Source organism: Ptychodera flava, chromosome 2, assembly GCF_041260155.1.
Source record: "Ptychodera flava strain L36383 chromosome 2, AS_Pfla_20210202, whole genome shotgun sequence".
Classification (NCBI taxonomy): Eukaryota; Metazoa; Hemichordata; class Enteropneusta; family Ptychoderidae; genus Ptychodera; species Ptychodera flava.
Genome location: NC_091929.1, coordinates 30,494,766 through 30,513,941, shown reverse-complemented (window position 1 = coordinate 30,513,941; position 19,176 = coordinate 30,494,766). Strand labels below are relative to the sequence as shown.

General features: G+C 38.3%; 1 protein-coding gene across 1 annotated transcript; it reads right to left on the bottom strand.

Moving 5' to 3' along the window:
* Positions 1-12,419: 12,419 nt before the first annotated feature.
* On the bottom strand, positions 12,420-17,475 carry LOC139118902 (uncharacterized). The gene is made up of 3 exons (XM_070682468.1): positions 17,276-17,475; positions 15,227-15,363; positions 12,420-14,727 (listed from the first exon to the last, which is right to left on the bottom strand). Exons 2-3 carry the CDS (start codon positions 15,347-15,349, stop codon positions 12,928-12,930), a joined length of 1,923 nt encoding a protein of 640 aa, XP_070538569.1. The 5' UTR covers positions 15,350-15,363; positions 17,276-17,475; the 3' UTR covers positions 12,420-12,927.
* Between the last annotated feature and the right edge of the window lie 1,701 nt (positions 17,476-19,176).

The window sequence follows — 19,176 nt, the reverse complement described above, 5'->3', positions numbered from 1 at the left end:
ATTTCCCTGCAACCTCCACATGCGTCCTTGGTTACGTACACCATACTGTGTCGAACTCTCGCGCCATGTTCTGTCATAATGTCGAACAGTTGTGTGGCCACTCTGTCAAAACACATTTTCAAAAAGCTTGGTGCATGTGACATGAATAAAGAGTCAGTACGGTGGTTCAAGTCATATCTGTCTGGTAGAACTCAGGCCGTGAGCGTGAACGGTACTCTTTCTAATAATAACTCAGTTGATTGTGGAGTACCGCAAGGCTCTATACTGGGGCCTATATTTTTCCCAATATATGGAAACGATATGCAATCAGCAGTGTCATGGAAACTGCTCTCATATACTGATGATTCAGCTCTTCTTATGTCTGGCAGAGATGTTTAGCATATTCAAACAAAACTTGGTGTGGAATTGGGTTATATCAATGAATGGCTAATTGATAATAAATTATCTCTTCATGTCGGTAAAACAGAATCTATTTTGTTTGGTTCAAGTCGAAAATTAAAACAGTGTTTGGAAAAACAGGTTCTGTGTGGGGATGTCAACATCGCTGCAAAACAGTGTGTGCAATATCTTGGAACTGACTGGGATCAATCCTTGTCTGGTGAAACAGTAACATCTAAGGTTATTAAAAAGACATGCTCTCGTCTCAAATTTTTATATCGTAATAAGAAGTTTTTAGATTTTCATACGAGAAAACTGTTGGCTAACTGTTTGATACAATGCCATTTTGATTATGCAAGCTCTTACTGGTATAGTGCCTTGACTCTAAAAAGCAAACAAAAACTTCAAACTTCCCAAAATAAAGTTATACGGTTTGTCCTTGGTATGTCAGCAAGAGCACACCTTGAATCGGTTCACTTCAAACAAATGGGATGGCTACCTGTTAACCACAGAGTCGCATATATAAAACTCAATCATGTTCATAGAGTTACATTAGGATTAGCACCGAAATATTTGTCTGATAATTTTGTTTTAACAGTCATGTCCATAGAACGAGATCCGGACCCTATTCTATTTTTATTCAAGGTGGGGCTCGGTTTTATCAGAATAGTTAAATTTGTATATACAGCTAGTATTGAATGGAACAAAGTTCCAAGAAATATACAGAGTATTACTTCAAATGTTCTGTTTAAAAGAAATAAAGATGTATTTTTATGAAGCAATGAATCAACGTGAGCAAAATGATTTTGTTTTTTATTAATTGTTGTTGTGCCGATTTGCTTGTGATTTTATTTTTCGTGGGACCACAGTGGAAATGAGTTTTTAACTTTTCTATGTTATCCCAGCACTTTTGTCTTTGTCTTTTTTCTTGTTTGTATTGTATGGCTATTTTTTAAGTGCTAAATAAATCAAATAAAAAAACTAAAATCGTGTACCACTTTTAGTCTGGCTTAGACAACCAATCCCGATATATCGCTGTGATTCCTGGATACAGGCATTTTGTTAACTGGATAGTTTGTAAAAGTGTAGTTTATGCTACGTTCCGACGTTCCGTTCTGTAGAACAGAACGTCGGAACGTAGCATAAACTACACTTTTACAAACTATCCAGTTAACAAAACGCCTGTATTCCTGGACTCTGGCCTGAAGTCCTGCGAAATATAAATCCTTACCTACGCAGATCGTTCAGAAAACCCTATTTGTATCAGAGATGGCAGCGATCACAAATTCTACCGTATGTCGAACAGTTGTGTGGCCACTCATTCAACACATTTTCAAAACCGCGTACAATTTTTAGTCTGCGTAGGACAACTACAAAATAGGTATCATTTTAAAGCTCTGACATCGCTCTTCCTTCTTGCAAAACGCCATACGCGTACCTACACAAATAACCTTTCTAACAGTGTTTCAAATAAAGATGACGAACATCTACAAAATGATTCTCGGTACTTGGGCGAAATCGATAAACTGGGGTAGAAATGAATCGTAAGTATTTCGAATATTTGTTCACTCATCGGACTCGGAGTTGGACATGACCTCCTGCAGAATACGTGGACTATGTTGACAGTCGAAATCTGTCGAAATTCACAAGACAGAGTTAAAAACTGCCGATCACACTTGGTGGGTAATATGTGACCGAGCGTGACCTGTACTTTATTAATGATGTAATTTGGTCGATGATTGGCTAAAAACCGGAATACATTATCATAAAAGTCGCCAATTTTGGAAATGACCCGGACTGGTAAAGTGTATGCAGTCACCGTAAAAATGTGATTGTGTACGGTAGCTGCTTCCACTGTACCTATGACCGTGAACATGTGTGATCGATAACATTACAATTATTTACAAAAATTGCCACCTGCGACCTACAGCATAAACTTGGATTCATTTAATCATTTGTACGGACGGTATGTGATACAATTGCCCGTTAAGGTGTGGTTTTCCTGTCACCCTTACAATAAACAGACGTTAATGGTCTGTTCTTCGACCTTTGGTCCTTCAATAACGTCACATTTCTGAGAAAATAAATTGAAAGAGTTTTTTACAGTCTTTTGATGTTTTTCATGTGTAAAAAATTCTCGTCTATCAAAATGGAAGATATTACTTGAACAAATTCATAATGAAGAGAGAATGATGAATTGTCTTTGTCGATTACTAATCGGTCCATGGCCACGATTGTCCTTAGAATACTTTGATCGACCGCCATAGTAGTTAGTCACGGCCATGGGAAAGAAATGCGCCATTAGAAAAACCTTGAGCCTACCTTGAATACAAAGGAAACTGGTTCCGATGAACACAAAAATATCTTGTATGTTTATAATTCCACCAGGTACGAAAATATCGAATACAATCGCGACTACACAAAAAAGGACTGCGAAGCAAATACGTTGGTTTACTTGTCACTGGTGTGTCTGATAAGCAGTCCAAGTACCTGGCAACTCCTAGTACCAAATTGACACCCCTAGTGCAACAGCTATTTTTTGTCTTTTAACAATGATTTACAAAAATCTAGTATGCCGAACTATGTAAAGAAAATAACGCAAGAAGGCTTGAAGTCAAAATAATGTTGAATTTATTTCCTCGATCACGGCTACCGGCATACATACAGGTACAGCAAATCAACGTTTACCTGCGCTGGGATAGTTCAGCGGGGAGCAGTCAAGCACTATGGCTCACAATGGACGAATAATTCACATTTCATTCATAGGTTGACAATAGACAATGTTCTGACATGTGTGAGTCCTCATTGAAGATATCAATATGGGAAGAAAATGTTCAGTATTTTCGATAAATGACATTATCCCTATCTCAGACCATTGCCCTCTCTCACTAGCCATATCAGCACATTTTGACCACAATATTGGTTCAACATTTACTTGGAGCTTGCTTCAAGTCTTTGCAAATATATTTGGGATACCTACACAAAAGAAATATACACGGCATGCCTGGAAGCAGAATCACACAAAATAGACAGATTTGTTTAAAGTAGTAAGGATGTCAATACATTTTATTAACGACCTGCCAGACATCTTTGATGACAGAAAATGACTCACCCACTCTTAACAGCCATGTAATTAGCTGCCTACTATATGGGGATGACCTTGTCATTCTATACAAACCCAAAGCTTTGCAAAACTGTTTAGATAAACTATCACAATAGGGCCTACACATGAAACCCGGAAACTAAAAGTAAATAAAGAGAAATCAAAACTAATGATTGTCAACAAATGTAACAGAGTATTACAAAATTACACTTTCTTTTTGGGGGATGGGACCTCGAAATTGTAAAATAGAACAACTATTTAGAATTAACAATGTCACCAAATGGTAAATTTAAAATTGGCTTAGAGTTACCTAAGACGAAACTTATGAAACATTGTTCGCCTTGAAGGAAAAATTGGATATAATAACAATCAACTAAGTATACCTCTAGTGTATGCTAACGATATATGGGGAGAGAGCATACCCAACATTCTATAATTGAAAATGTATATCTAAATTTCTGCCCTTTTTTTTATTGAAAATACCAAAACTTTCTCCTAATCTTGCAATTTATAGTGAACTAGGAAGATACTCTAATGCAATTTTAATCCAAAACCACTAGTAAAATATTACAATAGCCTTTATAATAGTAATAATCCTTTTCTGAAAGATGCTTTCTTAGTCAACAAGAACATGCAGAGTAAATGGAAATGCATTCATTCTCTACTTGAACGTATAAATGAAAATAACCACCTTGAATTACAGAAGATACTCTCAAAGACAGAATAATATTATATCATGCTACCATACGCCATTCTGATTGGACGGGAGCTCATTCCAGCGATGCTAAAATACTGTTTTAGCACTGATAGCGGTGGTAAAACGGGCCCCTAAACCAGCATTTTCGAAAATTGCCCAGTCGGTGTATTTGAACGTACCTTTATGACATGTAAACCATAGACCTTCGAGATAAACCGAAACAGTCCGCTTTGCTTCAATGAACGAAGACCGAATTTTCATACACAGATAAAGTGTTGGTCTGTAACTCACCTCTTGGTGAAAATAAGTTGAGATTGATGATGAAAGACATCTCTGAAGCAGCACATTTGGGTGTGATATACGTACACAAATTATTGCATTTGGGCGACAGCGATATATCCTACCTCTCTTTTAAATGAAGCTAGTATTGTTCATACACTAATAAATTGACACTTCCTCACAGTAACGGTATGTCAGATATTCTTTACCAAAGTTTGGGCTGTATCAGACCTGGGTGTCCTAACGATGTAGACCAAGAAGTTCAAAATAACAATGGGATGACTCCTAGCGACTGCGACGAAATTTGACATCTAATGTAACGAGCAGTGTCAGCGTCCAGCTCTCGCTGCATCGGGCAACATGTCCAACACAATCTGCACAACTGTTATGATCACAGATGCAGTCATCGCACGTCTGGATTATTTGTTTTCTGGTACAATTAACGCCCAAATTATCAATCAAAAATAGATCCTGTAACTTCACTGTTCCACTTCTGAATGCCGCAACGGTCGATACGCGTATGCCGTACAGAAATGAGACTAATCTATTTTTAGTGTGCCAAAAAAGCCAGGGCTATTGTTCTTATGTAATTTTACGAAAAAATTGTTACTTTTTCTTTTGAACTCTTGACCCGTTTTCTGTGTCTGCAGCAGGTATATTTTGACAAGTCAGGGTTCGTGTTGCATGCGAATAAAATGCAATGTTGATGAACGTAATGCGTATTTATCGTAGGATACTGTGTGCGTGTACGTAATGCCAACTTATAAAAATGCTCGGTCTCGGGCGCAAAATTTTCGATGTTCGATCTCTCAGACGTCCGTTCTCTGCATTTGGGGCTAAAGTGGTGAAAATAGACAAGTAAGACAACAAAGACACACAAGTTGATATAATATAATGGCAATAACCCCCTCCGCAGTCGGGTATCCACTCGATTTTGGTACAATGCGCTCCATATAGCACTCGCCTATCGGCTCGTGCTATAAGCTTATGTCGCGCATTGTACCAAAATCTCGTGTATACCCTCCTGCGGCAGGGCTTATTGCTTAATTATCAAACGTTGATCTAACATTGCAAACCTTATATGTAGAAAAAAGTGGAAAACTAGAAATATACTGTAAAAAATCAAGAAATAGAAGACGAAACACATTTCTACTGCATTGTAATAGATATTAACGGGACAGAAACAAACTTATTAACATTATCCAACTATACAACCAAAAATTTAATGATTTGAACACACAAAATAAACTAACGTATCTGATGAACACCGAAATAACATGTTTTACCGCTAGCGAAATATATATAAAAGAATGTATGGAGATTTGAGATGAAACAAACTCATATTCCACAAACATTATATCCACTCATAATATGAGTCCTCCAGGGCGCTCTCTCTCTCTCTCTCTCTCTCTCTCTCTCTCTCTCTCTCTCTCTCTCCTCTCTCTCTCTCTCTCTACAATTCTTTTTCGACACTGTAATATATTATGATTCAGCTTCTATTTTGTCATTTTTGATCACTTGTCGTCATGTAACAACCATAGCTCACCCTACAAAAGGTGTGAGAAATTTTATGGCAATACAAGTTTAAAAAGTTAAATATCTGCATTTACGTCACTAATTAAACGCCGGAAAGTGTCCATTCCAGAGATCGTGGGACTCCTACAATTTGAGAGACCCGTCGAATATTCATCTTCCAACGATGAGGGATAATATGATTCAGTTCACATCTGAAATCACGGAGTTTGAGTCCATTGTACCCAATGACATCTTTGAACTTTGGTATATCCCTACGTAAAGGATTCTTTCTGGAATTCCTCATCTCATGTGCCAAGAAATCACTTCTTAGATAATCAATAAATGGTTTGGTCATATCGCAGTATTCTGTGTATGTAGCCTCCGAAGAGTAATACTCCACTGAATCTCTGACACTAGAAGGCGGCATTCTCCCTATAGGCCTGCTGTCGGTGTTTGAAAGTAAGGGAACACCAGTGTCCTTTACGATTAAATGTATCTTCTCGGTTTGATTCTCTTCTAGAAGACGTCGACATGGACTCAACTCCATGGCCCTTATATATATCTCCCAATTCATCAATTCTGCGGTGATCACAGAGTGGGGATTTGTAGAATTCAAGAATGGCTTGAAATAATCAAGAACAGCTGGAACTCCGTAGTAATCAGCAATATTGGATGTTATAATGCGATCATAAGTATTTATTTCAAAGTTTGTCTTCAGTTGAAAACAGTCACCGAGTAGAACTCGAAATGACACACAATCTTCATGTACTGTGAGAGTGAACTTCTCTATCATGTCAGATAAATAGTTGCAGTACATTGTGGATATACAATCTTCATCGGACTTAGAAGCTACATCAATGTAATCCCAACCTCCGAAAGGAAATGAGGCAGGGTCTATAGGATATATCAATTGTTCGTCTACTAATAAATTCGACATCTTCCACTCTGATCTACAGTTTCCTTGTTCCATTGACGTATTATACAGGAAATTTTCGCACAGCAACGTAACATTCTGAACTTTGCTTCGCGCTTCATTGGGTTGGAAGAAGGTAGCATTATGCCACTTTTGTACCACTCTTCTAATGATTTGCAATGGCGTTTAGGGATGCAGTCCACATACAGCTGCCATCCTTCCGCAGATTCGTCATGTATGAGCAATGCTTACACGCCTCTGCTTGGTTATATGGTTTTTGGACCGCCGTTTTCTAATGACTTCAACCACGTTGCCCAGGTTGACTGCAAGTGCATTAGATCTGTCTTCTGAGATATCTATCTTACCAGACGTGTTCTGGACCAATCTTTGTACATCGATGGTCGACAGAATTCTCAGAACTGTCAGCAGGTATTGGTTGTGTTCATCTACAATGCATACCGAATACCATAGTTGAACCAAAGTGTCTGACGTGAACTTGGCGTTGTCTGTCGTGAATATCATATACAAGAACAATACGTCCTTGGCGAGTATATGAACATCACAGTCGTTTAAGGTGAATTCAATTCGACCTTTAAACTCTTTTGGAAGCGAGGCTACAGTCTTGATGACGTTTCTGAGGTCACCTACCCCAGCAAGAAGAAGAGACATTTTTTTAGGATAATTGCCACCACTCCATTCATTTGTTGTAGTTTTAACAGATCAACAGCTGGGGTGTTACCCCAGTAATAGATACCGATACTTGGATACGTTGTTAATCCAGGTTTGCGTATAGTCTCTTTCCTAGCCATCGCCACGTTTATAATTTGATCTTGCAGCTGCAAACATACGTGCCTGTGATTCCGCCAGTCTTTCGTCTGGCAGTCCTTGTCGCAATATTGTACCGATAGACAGCCAGAACACTGCTTCGTTGTCGGCGACGTCTTGGTACAGAATGTACACGAGCGCATTTTCTTGGCGTACTTGCATTCGATCTGATATGCGAAAATGAACGTGAAAATATTAACTATTTGTAAATACAGACTTCTTCTAGCCCGTTGCTGCTTACCTTCCCGTTTTGATATCTGGTATGCACACTTTATGTGCACAGGACGCATTGGGTTTTTATCTTACACAAACAACGGGGTACCGTAAAAGAGATGCCGCAGTAATTCACAAATGATACCTATAGCAGACACATTTTAGATTCCAGCTGGCATGGATATCCCATGTAACAAGAGAACTCATGTGACCACCAGTACTCAATACAGTTATGTCTTTTTGATTAAAATAACAATTCGTTTAATTGACCTTCGTCTTCGTTTCATTGTGTCATGTGATTAATAAACAAGGATTATTCAGTCAGTATAGTTCTTATTTTATGCATTCACTAGTCTTTTAATTTTAGTCAATACAGATTACATCAACAGTCTTCAAGAGAAACAAACACATCCGCCGACTGTAATTAGTTCAATGTAATCTGAGGAGAAATCATCACTTTTAAGAGACCCTGTTGTTTGTGTGAGATAAAAACACCATGCGTCCTGTGCACATGATGTGTGCATACCAGGCAGCGAAATGGGAAGGTAAGCAGCAACAGGCTGTATCATGACTGGACACATGTAATCATGTTATATTTACGGTATAAAGAAAAAATTACATTGGACGATGTCGCGAGAGATAACATTATCACTGGTTGAGACCAAATACTTCCGATAAGTGCATTTGTGATACTCACGGAAAGAGTTTAAATCACGTGACAAAAAATAGTTTTCCCCATATTATTGGGGAATGATCGTTTGTAGATATAACAGTAAATGTATCGCAAAATGATTTATATTACTTTCGACACATTTTGTCTTCAGCACATGTAGATGAGATGCCTACACGATAGATGGAAATAGAGCGCTGATGATTGATGACTCAACGTATTTCAGAACGCAGAACAACACATGAAATCTTCTCTTAAACAAAATAAAAGAAATAATTTTAAAAATAGCAAATTTGACGATAAATAAACTTTGCGGTCCACCCACCTCATGTCGAAATTCGTCGTCTTTTAAACACTTCTTACCACAATACAGACCAAAGTCACATTGAGGGCACTTCACTTTACCCTTGCCTCCACAGCGCCAACACGCGCCAATCAGAGAATCCATAATACTTTTAAAATCTGAAACAAATCAGTTAAACATATTGCATGTAACGTATACTACTATAGGTGTCAAGTGCTTTTGAACAATCCTGTTATAGTCGACGTTTCATTCCTTTTCATGAATATTTGAAACGTTAATCGACAAGACTATTTTATGGAGGACAAGTAATTTGCTTAAACTGCACTTGCAATTGAGCGCAACAAACTCGCACATACGTAAAATATGACGTTTTGTGTATGTGTAAGCTGTGTCATCTACACTATGATGGCCAATTCTGTTGGGATTTCTGTGATCACATAGAAATGAACCAAGGTTACTTTTAAAGTATTCATACCTTAACACCGCTCCCCGTTTTTTATGCTCATGTAAAGTGTGTGCAGTCACCGTAAAAAGAGTGATTTTATACGGTAACTGCATCTACTTTGCCTAGGCCCGTGAACGTGTGTGATAACATTTCAGTTATTTACGAAACGTTGACACCTACAGTATAAACTTGGATTAATTTTTTTATGACATAATTGCCCGTTAAGGTGTGGTTTTCATATCGCCCTTACTGTAATCAGGCGCTAAACGTTAATGATCTGTTCTTCAACCTTTGCTCCTTTAATAACGTCACATTTCTGCGAAAACAAATCGAAAGAGATTTTGTCTTTACAATATTTCGATGTTTTTTAATGTGTAAAAAATAACTCGTCCATCAAAGTTCGAAGATATTTCTTTAACAATTTGCTAATGAACTTAGAATGCTGAATTGTCTTTGTCATATTGCTTAATATCTCTGACCTTTGTTCGCAACACAATTGTTGAAAGTACATATATTATTAATGTCAAACTTGTACACTCTGTAATAACAGCCTTAGCAAAAATTCAAATACACTGTCAAAGGTACCAAAAACGGTAGAAACCACCCTCTAAATTTCACCGATACTAACAGGCCTTGGTAAAATACTTTAATTGACCGTCTTGGTAGTGCAGCACAGCCGTGGGAAAGAAAAATGTCAATATAGCGAACCTTGAACTTACCTGAAATACCAAGGAAACTCGTTCCTACTGACACTCAAATATCTCGGTGATTTTATATTTTCACCAGGTAGGGAAATGGCGAATTCATTCGCAACAACAAAAATGACGGTGACAGAAATAAGTTGTTGATTAGTCACTGGTATTTCGAATGGTCTGATCCGCAGTACAAATACCTGGCACCACTGCGCACCCGATTGACCCCACAGTGCGACAGCAATCTTTTCGGTTTGACAATTATTAACTACAAGGTGGTATGCCGAACTATGTTTCAAAAATAACCCAAAGAGGCTTGAAGTTAAAATGTGGGATTTTTTCGCCACTCACGGCTACCAGCACACCTATAAGTACAGCGCGTCAACGTTTACCAGCCCTGGGGTAGTTCAGCGGGGACGAGTCAATCACAATGAACGAGTAATTCACATTTCATACATAGGTGAACAATGTACAATTTTCTGACACTTGTGAGTCCTTATTAAAGGTATCAAATGGAAAGAAATGTTTCAATCTTAGATAAAGGACACTTTCCTTCTTTTCAAACCAAATATATTCATTTTCTGTTTGTCATTTTACCACATTTATGACTCACACATATTCAAAGAAGACGTATTGTTCTATGAATGCATAGATAAGAAACATTAATATTTAATGGACATCGTGGGTGCGTTTGGGCGCACTGTTCTCAACACAAGAACGGTGCTCGGATATGCCGAGCGAGCTCGATTCTCTTCGCTATATTTCCGGAAATAGCCGATCTTCGTTCCGAGAACGAAGAACACAACCCTGGTCTGATCCAGGAGCAGACGAGAACAAGATGGCGGAAACCAGCCGCGCGAAAATGAAAATGTTAGTGCTATGTTGCTATTGTATGAAAAACGTCTCAGGATACAAGTCGAGATAGGTGAATTATTATTACAAGTTTGATCTTTCCAAACATGTGATGTTTTTCGTTTTTGGTGTGTTGTCGAAAATTTTTGAGAGTAAACTGTTGTACAAATACAACGAACGTCTTCAACGTAATATTTGGGTAAAGCTTATGTATGAACGATGATTAAAATATAGCGCTACCACTATAGAAACAGGATCTCCTTCGTGACAGTTGTCTGTTGCCGTGACTATAATCACATTTGTACCAAGTTCAGCCAAAGCGAGGCTGTGTCGTTTGGTCGTCAAGAACAAGAACAGCTATCGGAAGCTCGCCCTCGTCGGATGTTCTCCTGACGAGAACGGTACGCCCAAACGCACCCCGTGAGAAAACTGCCCGGCTGTTTCCACAAGCATGTTGTCTGTTAAAATAAACATATTCATATAGTTCCTCTTGTATACTCAACTGTCCTCCATTAACTAAATACAAGTACGCGGACACCAGTTGGGACTAAACGTATGGTTTTTTTATTTATCTTGATATGTTTCGAGCATAATATTCGCACGAATACCGTAGCTTATCGCAGAGCAGGTATAAATAAAGTGTTCCAGCCACATGTCTTACACACGATGCGGTGTACACTGCATATAGTTTCCACTTGTTAATATCGATGCGCCATTAAGTTTTGCGTGATGGCAGTGCAAATTCCGTTTCTCTGCAGTTTACATCATTGAATGAAATGACGCCAAGTGGGAGAGATTTTCCAGTTTTCTGTTCTATAGAGTCAATGTAGGTGTCTTTTGATATAATACTGGTTAAGTTTTTGTTGTAAATGCAGCAATCTGTATCAATAAGGTATGCAGTTTATAGAAACATGATACATCTGAGAACTGCCCTTCCCGCTTTTGGTGTAATGTTTCTGTATATAGAGAATGCACATTCGTGTAACCTTTGTTTGCTTAGATGCCCATACCAGAATACACCCCTTTCCGTGCATGAGTCCATTCCACGTTTGCTAGTCATCCACATGCAGTTACGCATCAGTTCCTGTTCTCTGGGAAATTTCATATTTGAGTCTGCCATGCTGGTCATTATTGCTATTGTTTACCAGTTCATCTTATTGAGGTCGACTGCATGACAATTACCAATGCGCATAATGACCAAGTAAAAATTGCCTACCTTAGATTGCAAGTTATTACTTTTGCAGAGAAATCCGAATAGAACGTTGCACCTTATAGATGCTGTTGCTTTTTTGCTCTAAACAAAATCGAAAGGCGAATGTGTAAAAGGGTAGGGAGTTGTCTGACGTGTCATACATAAATATAGTCATGCGCAGGAGACGCCATCTCATTGTGTTATGTTGAGTCATAGATTCGTGTAGGGATGGACCGTTAGACCTAGGAAGGGGGTTGTCACTACTATAACGAATAAAATTGGATATTTTTCACAGACATTTTTGCCGCACCAGTAGAGCTAAGACATTTTTCAAACCACGGTCCCTTTGATGCCTGTTTTATTCCACGGAAAAAAAATAAAATTTCCATTTTCACAAACCTAAGGCGGCGAAAATTTTTCTTACTGAAAGAGCTTCAAAATGAGCTCCTACACGTGGTAGAGAAGAAAAGTAACGGAAAAATTTTGAGGATCTGAAATTCTGTCCCCGAAGCGTATTCTACCTACAGGCTTTCTTTTTTCATATGATTGCAGATGAATCCCACTGATTGTAATGCCCACTTTATTGACGAGTGCTTTGGTATCACAGAAATGATAATATTTACTTAGGCCTAAAGTCGGAGCCTTTTGAATACAGTCCGTTGAATATTTGATGAACAAATTTAGAAAGAAAGTATTATATTATGATTCAGCTTCTATTTTGTTATCGGTTTGGTGTCGTTTTTGATCACTTTTTGTCATGTAACAACCATTGCTAACCCTACAAAAGGTGTGAGAAGTGTTATGGCAATAAAAGATTAAAAAGTTAAATATCTGCGATTACGTCACTAATTAAACTCCGGACAGTGTCCATTCCAGAGATCGTATGAATCCTACAATTTGAGAGACCCGTCGAATATTCATCTTCCAACGATGAGGGATAATACGATTCAGTTCACGTGTGAAATCGCGGAGTTTGAGTCCGTTGTAACAAATGATATCTTTGAACTTCGGGATATCCCCACGTGAAGGATGCTCTCCTGAATTCCTCATTTTATGCGCCAAGAAATCACTTCTCAGATAACATGTAAACGGTTTGCTCATATCGCAGTATTCTGTGTATGTAGCCTGCGACAAGTAATATTCACTAACACTAGTAGGCGCATTTCTCCCTCTGGGCTTGCTGTCTTTGTGTAAAAGTAAGGGGACACCAGTGTCATTTACGATTAAATGTATCCTCTCGGTTTGATTCATTTCTACAAGACGTTTAAGTGGACTCAACTCCATGGCACTTATACATTCCTCCCAATTCATCAATTCTGTGGTAATCACAGAGTGGGGATTTGTTGAATTCAAGAATGACTTGAAATAATCAAGAACAGCCGGAACTCCGTAGTAATCAGCAATATTGGATGTTATAATGCGATCATAAGTATTTATTTCAAAGTTTGTCTTCAGTTGAAAACAGTCACCGAGTAGAACTCGAAATGACACACAATCTTCATGTACTGTGAGAATGAACTTCTCTATCATGTCAGATAAATAGTTGCGGTACATTGTGGATATACAATCTTCATTGGATTCAGAGGCCACATCAATGTAATCCCATCCTCTAAAAGGTGTTGTGTCAGCTTGTATTGGATATATCAATTGTTCGTCTACGAATAAATTCGACATCTTCCACTCTGTTCTACGGTTTTCTTGTTTCACCGAGTCATAATACAGGAGATTTTTGCACAGCAACGTAACATTCTGAAACTTTGCGTCGCGCTTCCTTTGGTCGGAAGAAGGCAGCAATATGCCGCTTTCGTACCACTCTTCTAATGATTTGCCGTGGCGTTTAGGGACGCAGTCTCTGAACAGCTGCCATCCTTCCGCAGATCTGCTATCTATAGCAATGCTTACACGCCTCTGTTCGGTGATATGGATTTTTGGACCTCCGTTTTCTAATGACTTCAACCACGCTGCCCAGGTTGACTGCAACTGCTTCAGATCTGTCTCTGAGATATCTATCTTACCAGACGTGTTCTGGACCAATGTTTGTACATCGATGGTCGATAGAATTCTTAGAATTGTCAGCAGGTATTGGTTGTGTTCATCTACGATGCATACCGAATACCAAAGTTGAACCAGGGTGTCTGACGTGAACTTGGCGTCGTCTGCGGTGAATATCATATACAAAAACAATACGTCCTTGGCCAGAATATGAGCATCTAAGTCGTTTAAAGTGAATTCAATTCGACCTTTAAACTCTTTTGGAAGCGAGGCTACAGTCTTGATGACGTTTCTGAGGTCACCAACACCAGCAAGAAGAAGAGACAATTTGTCAGGATAATCGCCACCACTCCATTCATTCTGTTGTAGTTTTAACAGATCAATTGCCAGGGTGTTACCCCAGTAATAGGTACCGACACTTTCATCAAGATTTATGTTTAATCCATTTTTGCGTATAATCTCTTTCCTAGCCATCGCCACGTATAGAATTTGATCTTGCAGCTGCAAACATACGTCCTTGTGATTCCGCCAGTCTTTCTTCTGGCAGTCCTTGTCGCAGTATTGTACCACTAGACAGCCAGAACACTGTTTCGTTGTCGATGACGTGTTTCTACAGAAAGTACATGAGCGCATTTTCTTGGCGTACTTACATTCGATCTGATGTGGGGAAATGAACGTAAAACAAATTTAAAAATATGTAAATACAGACCTCTATTATGACTGAGCGCATCTATTACACCCCTCGGCCTACGGCTTTGGGGAATAGCGATATGTTTCTGGTAACGGTCCTTATCTTTCGTTCGACATTTAAAGTAACAAAGTCGCAATCTCATAAATTACTTGGGTCATTTTTGTTCATAGAGTAAGGCTACATATTTTTACTTGGTGAAATATACTGGTCGTCAGATATCTATTTCCCTGCTTGTAGATATCACAGTAAATGTTTCGACAAGTGATTCTCAGCAAATGTGCATATGATGTCTACACTCAAGGTGTAAGTAGAGCTCTGATGATTTATGACTCAGCGTGTTTCAGAACGCAGAACAACACATGAACAACTTCTCACATTAATAAACAAAATAACCGAAATAATTTTAAAATGACGAGTTTGTCTCTTAAAAGCATGACGTTAAAAAAAACTTTGCGGCCCACACACCTCATGTCGAAATTCGTCGTCTTTTAAACACTTCTTACCACAATACAGACCAAAGTCACATTGAGGGCACTTCACTTTACCCGTGCCTCTACAACGCCAACACGCACCAATCAGAGAATCCATAATTCTTTTAAAACCTGAAACAAATCAATCAAACATATTGCATGTACCGTAAAATATAATAGGAATTCTCTATTCATCGATAATTAAACGTTTCATCCATTTTCTTCAATATTTGAAACGCTAATCTACAAGTATTTCGTTGAGGAAAAGTATTTCAATCAAGATTTATAAAGTAGGACGGATAAAAGTAGCACAGAAATGGCACAGAATTTCTTTTTGTCATTTTAATCAAATTAGCTTAACTGTACATTGTCGCTTCGATGTAGCTGAATACAACGATTTCAACTGAGTGAGAGTAAAAACTCTACATTATAACATACGTAAAATATAACGATTTGTGTAAGTCTGAGCTGGGTCACCTACACACTGTCGGCCAATTGTGTCAGAATTTCTGCGATCAGATAGAAAATGAATCATTGTTATTTTAGAAGGAATTATAACTTTACACTGCTCTCCAGTTTTTATGTCCAGGGAAAGTGGATGCAATGACCGTAGGCAATTAAGATTTGTACTGTGACTGCACAAACGTTACCTCTACCCGTGACATCACATTTATTCACAAAAAGTGCCACCTGCTACCTACAGCATGAACTTCGATTCATTTAACCATTTGCACAGAGGGTAAGTGAGACATCGCCTGTCAAGTTTTGTTTTCTACTCGCCCCTTCTATACACAGACACATTAACCCTTTGAGCGCTGTAATTTTCTTCCGCCAAAATTTTATTGTAAAATTTTACCAATTTTTATGAATTTTTCTGTAAATTTTTGATAATTTTTGACCAAATGGACATCACACTTCATTTGTTACATTTTTTCTCAAAATTTTGGCAAAAATCTGAGAAAAACTGACTGGGGTTTATTTTCTAACGAGGACAAAAATAGACTTTTGGCGCTTAAAGGGTTAATGGTCTGTTCTTCGACCTTTACTCCTTCAATAACGTCACATTTCTAAGAAAATAAACTGAAAGGTTTCTTCTCTACAATCTTTTGATATTTTTGCATGTGTTAAAAAATTCTTAGCTATCAAAGTTAAAAGGTATTATTACTCTAACAACTTGCTTCTGTACAGAGAATTATGAATTGTCTTTATAGTATTCCATAATATCGCTGACCTTTGACTGCACAGCAATTCGCAAGAAATTGTTCGAAATATATGTGTAATGAAAATCAAACTTGTAAACCTTGTAATAAAAGCCTTATCACAAATTTTACGTGATTTATGCGTGATTAGGACATGATCGCTTGCCTGTGTCAGCATGATTGAGATTGAATTTACATAATTTCTTTCCTGTCTTAGTAAAATACTTAAACGTTTTCGTGTATATGTGTACTATATATTTGGCAAATCTGCTACAAACCGGCGGCAATAGTGTTATATATTTCAGTCTGGTGTCGACGTCGATTAGATATAGAGAGACTGCGTGTCGATGCGGAAGTGGTGCTCATGAATAATTAATAGGTGTTCGCAGTTGACGCCATTGTTCTATTATTTATATGAAAAAATTGATAGCATTATTAGATTTCGCTTTTGAAAATTACGCAAGTAAGAATGACGAAAATATATAATAGTAGGTAACTAATAGCATAACAACGAATACTAAAAGACATATTTACGACTCAGAGTACAAGCTGCAAAAACAGCCGAGCATTCAACAGTGATAAAATTTGTCCGCATTTCAAGCAACTGTGTCGATGTCGTGCTCGAAGAGCTATATTTAGTAACAAACCTGTAACCGTGAACAGCGCTATTAGGTCGGCTTCACTACGAACACAAACGAACCAAAACTCCCATAGTAAAACACCCTCTATTTTCCCAAATAATAACTGGTCCATGACCACTGTTTTGTTTCATTATTCTGATCTACGGTCGCAATAGTGATCAGGCACAGCCACGGGAATACAACAATAGAGAACCTTGAACCTACCTGAAATACCGCGGAAACTCGTTCCTACGGACACTAAAATATCTTGATAGTTTATAATTTCACCAGGTAGGAAAATGGCGGATTCAATCGCGACTACAAAAAAGGGGGCAGTGAACGAATGGCGTTATTTATCAGTCACTGGTATGTCCGATAAGCAGTGATACTAGCAGTCTCGCTTTTCAGACCTCGTTCGCTTCGCTGACGTAATTTAAATAATCAAAGTAAAGTGCGCCGCTGGCGGTAGGAACAGACATGTCGTTGAGCGAAGTCACACTCCCAAACGCTTGCGGCGCACTTTTGTATGAGATCGTGCGAGAGCGAAGCGACCGAGCTCTTGAAGTCCATACTATACACATGATACAAGTACCTAGCACCATAGTAAGCGATTGACACCCTAGTGCGATAGCAATTTTTTGCGGTTTGACAATTATTTACTACAAGGAAGTATGCCGAACTATCTTTCAAAAATAACTTAAGGAGGCTTGAAGTTAAAATGTGGAATTTAATTCCCAATTACGGTTGCCAGCACACACAAAGGTACAGCAAGTCAACGTTTACCAGCGCTGGGGTAGTTCAGTTGAGAAGAATCGATCAGTATGACTCACAATAGACGAGTAATGCACATTTCATTTATAGGTGAACAATAGATAATGTTCTAACAGGTGTGAGTCCTCATCGAAGGTAACAAGTGGAAAGAAATGTTTCAAGCTTCAAATGAAATGACGCTGAGGATTGACGAAAGAGTTTCCAGTTTTCTGTATCACAGGGTCAATGTAGCCGTCTTTTGATACTGGTTTTGTTTCGTTGTAAGTACAGTAGTCGCTATCAATATTAGCTATGCAGCTAATAGAAACATCATACGTCAGAGACATGCCCTTCTCGCTTTCAGTGGGACGTTTCTGTACAAAAAACATGCACACTGACTCGTTTAACCCTTATTTGTTGAAATGCCCATACCAGAATGCATGCGTGCATTCCTCGTTGGTAGTCATTAGCATGCAGTCTGCATCAGTTCCTGTTCTCTAGCCTGGAAAATTCCATATTTGAGTCCGCTATGCTGGTCGTTATCGCTATGGTTTGCCAGAACTTCTTATTGAGGTCGCCTGGATACCCAGATTCTCCACCATGTATTCCATGTGTCTATTACGTCTCTTCCTTTACGATCTCTGGGTTGAGGTACCATTCTGGGATCATAATGCTTTCAGTAACTGAAGTTGACACAAAGTTTTCGCTTGTTAGCAATACTTTCGATCTTTATTACCAAACAGCAGCTATGAAGATTCAATTTCTAAATCTGAAATTTTCAATTCAACTCTACTCTGCTCTCGGCTGTGTTGTATCTCTTCTAGAAATTGTACATTTTTTCAACATATTATAATAAATGAATGACTTGGCATACAGCTTTAAATAAATAAATACGAATACGTCGGAAAATATAGGATGACACGATCTTTCAACTTAGTGTAGTTTGAGTAAACGTCAACCTGTCATTTATAATTACTTTAACACGTGTAAAACAATACAACGCAAGACAAACGATTACTTCAAAATTTAGAGTATAAACAGGGTTAGTGAATCACAGGAAGTTATGTCTGCTGGCAATCTTTACAATGGATCAAGTTAATTTCTATAGGTCATCTTCAAACACCCGAAATCATCCGCGAGGGGATTGGAAAGGCGTTACACTATTGGGAGGAGGTTTAGAAGGCGTTTCATGACCACTGTCCTCACCTGTTCTTGGCGAATGCTGCAATGTTACAGCGGGTCTTTGTTGACTAATGTAGGAGTGACAAAGTGGAGGCTCTTGAAAACAAAAACCGGCCACAAATTGAAACGATCAGCACTATTAACTCACTGTTTATAAACGTGAGCTAATGTAATACATCTACTGATTTCTATAT

Coding starts and splice junctions, on each gene's coding strand:
- LOC139118902 (XM_070682468.1), bottom strand. CDS start 15,349: ATGGATTCTCTGATTGGTGCGTGTTGGCGTTGTAGAGGCACGGGTAAA. Junction 14,728..15,226: donor ACGACGAATTTCGACATGAG/GTGTGTGGGCCG, acceptor TCCCCACATCAG/ATCGAATGTAAGTACGCCAA.